Source organism: Blennius ocellaris (assembly GCF_963422515.1).
Source record: "Blennius ocellaris genome assembly, chromosome: 14".
Lineage (NCBI taxonomy): Eukaryota > Metazoa > Chordata > Actinopteri > Blenniiformes > Blenniidae > Blennius > Blennius ocellaris.
The window spans coordinates 1,989,565-2,000,423 of NC_137663.1; the positions used below are offsets into that span (position 1 = coordinate 1,989,565).

A 10,859-nucleotide genomic window follows, 5' to 3' on the forward strand; every position below is an offset into this window, starting at 1 on the left:
TTCTATTCTGTAACTACGGTAATGTCTGTGTGACATTTCTTTCCTGCCAGTGCCCCGTCCGATCATCCACCCACTGTCAAGTCCAAGCAACATGTTCTGCGTGACGAGCCTGGATCCCGACACACTGCCGTCTGTCGCCACACTGCTCATGGACGTCATGTTTTACTCTGGAGGGTGAGTCCTAAACTTGCACTCCACTTCTTTCGTCACTGAGCACCAGTGGAATGCACGCAGAGCTTTAAAAATCACACTGCAGCGGTTCCACACATCAGGATGCTGTCGAAAACCTTTGCCACGTCTGAAAAGTGTACGATTTTGGCCCTGATTACACATTCTCCACATTTCAAGTGAAAACGCAGAGAACGCTCGCGTTCACATGTCAACGCTCTGAAAACGATGTTAGACCGTTTTTACAAAATTGTCGTTTCCAGAAAGTTGTGTTATCAGTGATTCGGAGCAGCGCTACGACAATTTAGCATTTTCACATCGTATAAACGAGGCCTGAGAGTTTGTAGCTTTGAACAGCACTGAAGCGACCAACATTTCAAAATGCTCATATTTTTGTTTGAACGGTCAAGTTGTGTGGCCGGATGACAAGTGAACTTCAATTTCTTCTCCTTCTAGGTCGAAAGAGTCCGGAGCGAGCGGCGAAGACTCAAACCACATCCGCTTCTTCTCCTTTTCCCTGATTGAGGGCTACATCTCTCTGGTCATGGATGAGCAGATGACCCGCAGGTGGGGCTGGAGGAGGTGGAGGAGGGGACCTGGGGTTGGGGGGGTGTTATAAAGGCTCTTTGTTGCTAAGCGACAGCCGGGCGGGAGGACGAACACGATGTCCTGAAGTCATGGTCATCTGCTGAGCTGAAAACACACACACACACACACACACACACACACACACACACACACACACACACACACACACACACACACACACACACACACACACACACACACACACACACACACACAGAGTAAAGAAACCTGCAGCGCTATTCATAATTATCCCTCCTTTGTCTTCAAGCTTCCATAATAATCATTTTATATTCTCACTCAGTGTCAGGAGCCTGACATTTATCTAAATTGAAACTATAAATGGCTCATGTCACTTTTCTCTGTATATGTAACAGTTTAAGGTATCGATATATTCGAAATAAAGTGACTACAAGACAATTATTCGATATTTAATCACGTTTAATTTCATGTCATTGAATTCAATATACAGTAGAACCTGTGAGGAGTGACACCCTGTACTGGCCGACATGTCGCTGTGCGCCGACACATATTTAACTGTTAACACACCTTAATGAGTGACAACCTGCCTGACGAGGACAACGGTCAGGTTTTCCTGGAACATTTCAAGCAGAGAGACACTGAAACGCTCAAAATACTTGGGCTGGACCGGATTATTAGAATATTAAGGCCGCGGCGGGTGATACATGATTGCATTTATAGTCCACTCCTGGTTCACTTCCTTAATATTCCATAAAACATAATGTACCAATCCAGAAAATATCTCCACTTCTGCTGCCCGATATTCTCCACCTTTCCTCAAGTAGTTTCACTTCAGGAGTTCTGAGCCTCTGGCTCTGCTTTTAAATTGTGATTGTTCAGATGGGAAGACGGAGGATCTCTTCGCACAAGCGTCCAGTCGCTCTTGAACATGAGCAGTCGGTGTACAGATTGCGTGTTTGACCTCAGAGGGGTGGAGCCTAGTGCACTGGCCTCGTGCACTGGATGACAATTTATACGTCATGCGTCAGGAAAGTTTCACTTTCCTTCAACAACAGAGAACGTAAGGACAGTGGGCCAAAACCCACCAAGAGGCTCCAATCTCTTATAGAGGATTAATACAAGTTTTTTTTACATTTCATTGTATTTTGCACCAGAAAGTTTCATTAAAAACGACATTATGTTGAGATTGTAATCATTTTCAGTACAAACTGTTTGAGCTTGTAAAAATATAGACAATTTCATTCCATACACTGTGACACACAGCAAAGAAAAATTAGAAGTGTAAATTTAAAGGTTATTATAGCAATATTTTACCAGTCTGGTCACTCAGGATGAAACTAAACTGTATGTGGTCCCTGAAGTACATTCAATCTTATTTAATCATTATTTTGTATACATCTTATATACATGTGTATCTATATTGTATACATCTTTGTATTGATTCAGTTACGTGCTGTGATGTTTGGTTCGTTCAATATCAGTTAGTCCTACAATGTATCCTAATGACCGGTCCCTCTGAAGAGAGGACACCTGTCATTAGGGGACACTTGCCCTTTTGGGCGTCCCTTCATCAGAGGTTTTACTTGAGACTCTATGCCTATTTTGTAGCGTTGTTTTTTGCATTTACATAATTACGAACTTGGTGTTTGGTCCAAGTGAAAGTCGTCTGGTTTTATTTAAGACATGTTGGGCCCGGAATCCATGTTCTTCTTCAAGCAACTCGAACTTGACTGCAGGTGTCCGAAATGCAAACTTGGTCAAACTGGTGAGCAGAACACACTGTTTGGACTATCCTTTTTCTTTTTCCCTTTTTCTTTTTTTGTGGATCCTGGGAGCCAGACGTGAGCTGGACCACACAACGCAACGGAACCGTAAGAGAGCTTTTGTCTGGGCAGCGCTGCAAGATTAGCGGAAGCTCACCTGCAATTGTGTTTCATGTGCCGCTGATGAGCATCTGTTGTGTACACGCATTCACACGCACCATCGCAAGTTCGGGACTCTGGTTTTCCACCTCAGAACAGCAGTTCCAGTTGAGTTTCCGGCCCACTGGATCTCTGTGTGGAGAACTGAGTCTCGGAATCGAGCCTCGCCAGAATTTTCCTCCTCTCTCTCTCTCTCTCTCTCTCTCTCTCTCTCTCTCTCTCTCTCTCTCTCTCTCTCCCTCCCCCTCTCCCCCGCCCCCTCTCTCCCTCCCCTTCATTAACCCTGTGCGTGCTTATCCCGCGTGTGAACTAATCTAGATAAGCTCTCCATATAGCCACATTTAGCATCCGAAGTGCTAACTTGTACCGCCATGATACGCATATGTATGTCTCAACATCCAGTTAAACTCCGGCGTTACAGTAATGATTCGGCCTCGGTGAGACCACTTGCTCCGAGTGTCCCACGCGCAGGCATACGACGAGCGTCTTGTTTATCTGGTCGCTGAGCAACCGCCGCGCTCCCAGAAAGAGCAAGTGGAGCGCCTCCAGTGGCTGCGAGGGTCATCGCAATCTCTCTTTATGCCCTCCTGGTGGTCACATTGAGTCATTGCGCTCTCCCTCCGCATCCCACTGCACGCCCCCAGTGGACGTCCCGGCCATCGCCCCGAACCAGATGCCTGCCTCCCTCTGGTGTCTTTCGAGATCATTACACCCACTGACACTGACCCTCCAAGGTCCGCCGCCACCTGGTGGACACTCGTGGTCATTACACCCCCACTCACACACACACACACCCTCTTTGTACATAGTGTTTGCTGTTTAGGAGATTAGATCTCTGTGTTAGGTGACGTTTGTTACTTGATTGTGAAATAATTTCTGAATTAGTTATGAATTAATGCATTTTTGTGAATAAACGCCTGTTAGCAGAATTGATCGATTCCTGGTAATTATTGTGTATTTATTGTTGAAAATTCACTGGTTTGTAACAGTCTGTGCTCGAATCTCACACCTTCCCTTTTATTTAAGATTGTTATATTTTGCACAGGAATATTAACTTAAATAACCCTTTTTACAAAAGAGACTAATGTTTTGGTATTAGATATTCCCAGTTTAGCTGGTGGTGCCCCAATTTCATTATTATTTGATAACTAATCAATTTATTCAAATTAACAATTTTTCATTAATAAATTATTTTTAACTTTTAAGTAACTGCTCAATTACTCCAGGAGTTTTTAATGAGTAAATTACAGTTTACTGCCATTAATAATTAAATTTTTTCAGAAATTACTACCAATGATTCATTACTTTCAGTAATCCATTACTTACAGTAATTTTAATGCTAATAACCAACCATAAAACCCAACAGACACAATGTCAAAGAATGGAGCAGAATGCTGCACGTGAGCCCAGTGATTTAGCTCCTGCTTCATGTGTGTACACAATAAATGAGATTTTACTGTATAGAACGAAAGTGTCACTGATTTAGGTGTTCACAGCTTTTAAGATTTATCTGGAGTGAAGACGAGGCTGCTGCTGCTCTCTGTGTCGAATCAGCGTCTCTGTGGCTATAAAAAGTTTAAAATACACAAAAAAATATAAAAGACACATTTGTAAAATATAAATAACCACTAAAAATGTCATACTAGATAGTTCCTGTCTATTCTTTTTATGGTAAGAAATAAGTACTTTCACCTGTTAATTGCTCTTTTCTTGATATATTTTCTCCTGCAGGTTTCCAAACAACGTCCTCTTCACCAGTGCGTCTGGCGAACTTTGGAAAATGGTTCGAATCGGCGGGCAGCCTTTAGGATTCGGTGACTTTCATTTGTTTTTCACTTTTCTCACATACAAACCTACTTTCAGAGGATTTCGTACCTACGATTTTATAAATGATCCATTATTGATGATTGTTGTTCAGTTGTTATTGTGTGTAAAAGCTTTTGTTGCTATCCTGTTAAAACCTGTCTCATTCAAGCCCTGTTTACACCCCACCACAACTAGGAGCAGCGATTCTGTCTGATCAGCAAGAGTGTTTTCAGAAAGTGTTTTTGCCCATATACCTGGCGATGGAAGGTTTTCAAAAAGTTGCATTTTCAGGCCCTAAGCACTGTTGCATGTAAATGGACGCCCTAAACTAGCGATGATAATAAGATCTTTACAATTCCGATTCTCTCTTGGATTTTGTTTAACAATCCGGTTCTTTATTGATTCTCATTTGGAAATAAAACCTGCAGAGGACATGCTAACGTTGATGGTGGACTGAGATTCACTCCGACGAAAATGAGACATTCATTCAAAGTTGTTGTTGCTGTGTGAGAATGTTTCCGCATGTTGATAGTTTTAATGCTGGGTGATTTGACCAAAAAAAAAAATCTTAATTTTTTTTAAAGAAAAATTCAAGTCAAGAAAAATTCTCAGTGCCCTTAAAAATAACTGCAGGCATCAGATATATTGTCAAAAGTGCATTGATGCAAGTCCATCATTCAATAAATTCAAGCTTTTACTCAGGTTTGAGCTAAAGAGCAACAGTAACCACAGAAACCCACAAGGAATGGCGAAACAGAATGTGAAAAATGACGAAAACTGTGGAGGGGGGTGGGTGCAAAATAAAACATGTTTTTTAGCTACAAATTCGATAAATCCATCCATCCATCCATTTTCTGCAGCTTTTCCGGGGCCGGGTCATGGAGACAGCAGTCCGAGCAGAGTTGCCCAGACTTCCCTCACCCCAGACACTTCCTCCAGCTCTTCTGGTGGCACCCCAAGGTGTTCCCAGGCCAGCCGAGAGACATAGTCCCTCCAGCGTGTCCAAGGTCTCCCCCGAGGCCTCCTACCGGAGGGACATGCCCGGAACACCTCCCTAGGGAGGCGTCCGGGGGGCATCCGAAATAGATGCCCGAGCCAAGCTGGTTCCTCTGTAAGTGGAGGAGCAGTGGCTCTACTCCGAGCTCCTCCCTGGTGACTGAGCTCCTCCCCCTATCTCTAAGGGTGACTGAGCTCCTCACCCTGTCTTTAAGGGTGACTGAGCTCCTCACCCTATCTCTAAGGGTGACTGAGCTCCTCCCCCTATCTCTAAGGGTGACTGAGCTCCTCCCCCTATCTCTAAGGGTGACTGAGCTCCTCACCCTATCGCTAAGGGTGACTGAGCTCCTCACCCTATCTTTAAGGGTGCGCCCAGCCACCCTACGGAGGAAGCTCATTTCAGCCGCTTGTATCCAATAGACCCATAGTTCATGACCATAGGTGAGGGTAGGAACGAAGATCGACCGGTAAATCGAGAGCTTCGCTTTTTGGCTCAGCTCCTTCTTCACCACGACGGACCGATACAACGTCCACATAACTGCAGACGCTGCACCGATCCGCCTGTCAATCTCACACTCCATCTTTCCCCCACTCGTGAACAAGACCCCAAGATACTTGAACTCCTCCACTTGGGACAAGGGCACTCCACCGACCTGGAGGGGGCAAGCCACCTTTTTCCGGTCGAGAACCATGGCCTCGGATTTAGAGGTGCTGATCTTCATCCCAGCTGCTTCACACTCGGCTGAGAACCGTGTCAGTGCACGCTGGAGATCCAGGCTTGATGGGGCCAACAGAACCACATCATCCGCAAATAGCAGAGATGAGATTCTGTGGTCCCCAAACCGGACCCCCTCCGGCCCCCGGCTCCTCCTGTGTGCCCACCATCCACAGAGGCTGCCGTAGGGGTCGGGTGCAGTGTGGATTGGGTGGCAGTCGACGGCAGGGGACTCGACGACCCGATCTCTGGACACAGAATCTGGTTTTCGATAAATCAATGAAATCAATTTTTTTTGCCCAGCCCTAGGTTGTATTGATCAAACATCCACTTTACAAGTATTGCCAGTTGCCCTGTTGTCATTCTTCCTCCTGAAAAGTAAACATACTTTTCAGTCTTTGTGCCGCTTGTTTCCTGCTGCACTGGTGAACAATGTCGCCACCTAGCATAGCTTAAGCTTACTTAGTGACACTACATGTGTGGTGACGTCGTTCGCTTCCACTGGAATCTCTGAGGGAGACATTTGGAAATGAACCACTTTACATTCAAATGCGTTCCCAAAACGCTGCAAAAATGTTGCGTTTGACTTGAAATTGTTTCTGTGTGATAGAAGAGCCGGACACAAGTCGGAGAAGTTTCACCGTCGTCCTGAACTAATGAGTGTATATAATGAATAAATATATATAAACTTCCCTCTGTAAAGAAGGGGCCCTTCTCAAACTGTCTCGGTGCTCAAACCTGTTAAAATTTGCACAAAGAGGCTAAATTTCAGACCAGAAATGAGTGCGTCACTCTGCTCCTCACAGAAATGGTTTGGAGGTAAAGACTCCATAAAAAATAATGGTCTTGGTTTCAAGAAAAAGAAACTAATTACTTTTTAACACTCACAGTTCTGAGGAGATGGAAATAGTATAGTGATTAACATAATTATTCATTAAAAAAAAAAAACCCAAAGGGGAATTGTTGAATTGAGGTATGTCCGTGATGACTCAGCCGTTAAGAGTAATCAGATCACTGAGGAATGTGTTGTGTTTGTGGTTACAGATGAGTGTGGCATCGTGGCTCAGATATCCGAACCTCTGGCCATGGCTGACATTCCTGCTTACTACATTAGTACCTTCAAGTTCGACCACGCTCTGGTAAGAATCCTGCTGAGAAACTCCTCATGTCAAAGTGAACTTTGACCCACATAAAACTCATTGTTTATTTCAAGGGACAAAAAACAAAAATAACTAATTATAGTCCTTTTAAAAACTCCAAAATCTGATGTGATGATACGAAGGAAAATGGGTTTGTCTTGTGGTATTAAAGACAAGGGCATGTCCCTGTGATATTACAAGAAGGGCCAACTCTTGGTGGTATTTAAAAGGAGTGTATTGTCATGTTTTTACAGGAAGGGGCGTGTCTTCATGGTATTACAGAAGGGGCGTGTCTTCATGGTATTACAGAAGGGGCGTGTCTTCATGGTATTACAGAAGGGGTGTTTTAGTGGTATTTAAAAGAATATGTCTTCATAGTATTACAGAGGGGGCGTGTCTTGATATTTAAAAGGTGCATGTCTTCATGGTATTAAAGAAGGGGGTGTTTTCGTGGTATTTAAAAGAATATGTCTTCATAGTATTACAGAGGGGGCGTGTCTTGATATTTAAAAGGTGCATGTCTTCATGGTATTAAAGAAGGGGGTGTGTCTTAGCGGTATTTAAAAGGGGCGTGCTTTCAAGGTATTGCAGAAGGGGTGTGTCTTAGTGTTATAAGTTGAATGAGTTCAACTTGAAGTTGATTTTGAGGAACCAATGAGCACAGAAGCTCAGCAGTTTTTACATTTATCCAGGTTTGTATTGTTTTTTTATTGAAATGGACACTTTGACTCTGTTTTACAGTAAAAGGATGGTGTTTTATACTTGGAACGGTAAAAAGGGTTTCAACACTTCCTCGTCACAGGTAGAACACGTCCACGTGGCAGGCTTTTTAAATGTGTGTGTCTTGTGCAGGTTCCTGAGGAGAACATCCAGAGTGTGATCGGAGCTCTGAGGACGGAGACCGCAGCGCAGTGAAGGATGACCACAAACACCAGACACATTTGGTTCAAACATTTCAACAAGTGCCCGGAGCTGGTTCAGGAGGGGGAGGGTCGCTTTACTGCCCCCACTGGAGGCTCTCTTGATGCCCTACTTGTAGCTCTCTACTGCCCCATCTGGTTGTTTTTTGCATTAGATGTCCAAACGGTAAAAATAGTTTTCCTCTCTGAAGCTTCTTCCCGCTCCCCGACCTTCACCAGCACCACACTGTGTCATTTAATCGACAACGTTTCAAGTCAAAACGCGCGTTTTTCTGCTACTGAGCATGTGCAGAGCAACTAGTTGCTACAACCAGTTATTATCGCTGTCTCGAAGGAGAGGCGCCCCGACTGTTTCCAGAAAGTCGGGCATTCTGAGCTCCGTTGTCATGAACAGAATGCTACAAAACTTGAGCATTGTCACTTGAAATCATTGCTGTGGAAACGGGCCCAAAGTTACATGATCCCTCTCGTGGAAGGATGACGAATGTACTCTTTAAACAAAATGTTCTATATTATCTATATATATTTATCAGCCTCTCCAGTTGTTTTTTTCCACAGGTTATTTTTCTTTGTGCCAACATGTTTGAGGCCTTTTGTCTGGAAACTCTTCAGTTTTTGATGAAAGTCTGACTAGACGGCGTCTTTTTTTTTGTTTGTTTGTTTGTTTGACGATCTGACCGTTAAAATCTGATCTGTGCTTTGTTGAAACATGAAGTGAATTAGTTTGTCTTTTGGGTGCTTTGATATGTTTGTTTGCTTTCACACTGCGAGCAGCTTCATCAGTCTTTTCCTGCTTCAAACTCTTTTTTTGCAGCGTTCATGCTTTAGTTTGTGCTTAACGGCCTAATTAATGTTAAATTTGACAAATTAATCAAACATTTTGATGATGCAGAGTCACAAATGGTAAAAAAAAAACCTTTATACTCCACCTAAAATAAATCTAGGTCAAACATTTTATCAACAAATCCACAGGTTTGATTAAAAACAAAACACGTTTTTGAAAGTAGTGCAATAAAATGTTAATCAGAATTTTTGTGGAAGCTACGCGTGTTAGTTTTCTAAACGTGAGGCTCCAAAAGAAATTGGAACCAGGAGCCTTTCTGCTGCGAGGCTTCAGTGCTAATCACCATGTTTGGCTGGGTCGTTGGGTCGTCTCCCAATCGGAAGGTTGCAGGTTCGATCCCATCTCTGCCTGTCCACATGCCGAAGTGTCCTTGGGCAAGACGCTGAACCCTGAACTGCCTGTGTGAATGTAGTGCGAGAGTGAGTGGTTGGTGGTGGTCGGATGGGCCGATGGCGCAAATTGGCAGCCTCGCTTCCATCAGTCTGCCCCGGGGCAGCTGTGACTACACATGTAGTTTATCACCATCCAGTATGGAATAAATGAATAATGCAATGTAAAGCATCTTTGAGTGTCTAGAAAAGCGCTATATATAACAATGCATTGTTATTATTATTATGTTTACTACCAGAGATGCACAGACACCATTTTTTAAAGTATGAGTACTAACCTTTAGTTACTTAACAATACTAATATGAGTACTCATTAAATAGCACAAAGCCTAATTCATAGATAGTTCATAGATAAACAATATGTGAAGGCCATGTGTTGCCATGAACGACCTCCACCGGCCTCCGTGTCGATGCTACGTCACATCCACCAGCCTCTCAGAGTATATTAGCATAGTGTCTCGCAATGCTATGCTACTGTAGAGTGGACACCGAGCTGCTGGTAAAGAGAGTGTCATGGACCGTCCACACAACCATGCCAGTTAATGTCATCCACATGAGGCTGTTACAAAAGCACAAAAACTTTTTTTTTTTTTAAACACTGCTCCCAGAGTGGGAAAATTCTAAAACCCTGGCTCATGTTGTTCAAACCCCCAGGGGTGTGGACAGCTAGAATGATCATCTGTGGGGGGGGGGGGGGGGGGGGGGGATAACATCCTCTTCCCCCACTGCGGTCTGCAAATCTCATCTAATAACCACAACAATCAGGGACGACAAGCTCTGGTGGAGCTGAAGCTCCTGACCGTGGCAGCAGGAGGAGCAGGAGCATAGACCTATAGAATGAGAGTTATATAGAGGTTTATGACTTCTGAATTTCTATGTGCTCTGTCTTCTTCTGCATTTTTGGTGTATTTGGTGAGTCACAGCACCCCTGAAGGCCTGGCGTGTACTAAATGTCCTGAAGCCTCATGTTGAGCCGTGTTCATAGTGAGGTGTGGACAGAATTTTTTTGGGAGACCCTCAGGGAGAAACAAGATGGTTTTGGCTCATATAGATGCGGCCGTAGTCACTTCAACCATGTTTGACATGTAGCATCGGTGGTGTGTGTCTGAAACTCTTTAGCATGTAGCCCGGCGCTACTGGGTCCACTGGGCACTTAAACTACTGAGTGACATCAGGCCAACTGCTGCTGATACAGTTGCTGGTGTTGCTCCCAACTATCTTTCTCCTCTTTATATTTCATCAGAACATGATTTACCTTTGTCTTCAAATCTCCAAACCGCGGACTTCACTCATGCTCACTTTCATTGCCGACGTGTGACCCAATACCCACAACTGGTATCAGTGCATTTCTAACAATAGCATTAAAGTACGTTGAATCCTTCACATCCGACAA

At 43.9% G+C, this 10,859-nt stretch overlaps 1 protein-coding gene across 2 annotated transcripts in view; it reads left to right on the forward strand.

Annotated features, from left to right (window-relative positions):
• The window catches only part of castor2 (cytosolic arginine sensor for mTORC1 subunit 2), a 32,883-nt gene extending 22,746 nt beyond the window's left edge, over positions 1–10,137 (forward strand). Inside the window, exons 5-9 of one of the 2 annotated variants that reach the window (XM_080508616.1) lie at positions 51–174; positions 625–735; positions 4,389–4,471; positions 7,219–7,313; positions 8,166–10,137. In XM_080508616.1, coding sequence (XP_080364742.1) covers positions 51–174; positions 625–735; positions 4,389–4,471; positions 7,219–7,313; positions 8,166–8,228 — 476 coding nt within the window. In that variant the 3' untranslated portion in view covers positions 8,229–10,137. Of the gene's footprint in view, positions 1–50; positions 175–624; positions 736–2,574; positions 3,734–4,388; positions 4,472–7,218; positions 7,314–8,165 lie in introns of those variants that run through there. The other variant, XM_080508617.1, reaches the window with a different exon arrangement.
• Positions 10,138–10,859: the final 722 nt, after the last annotated feature.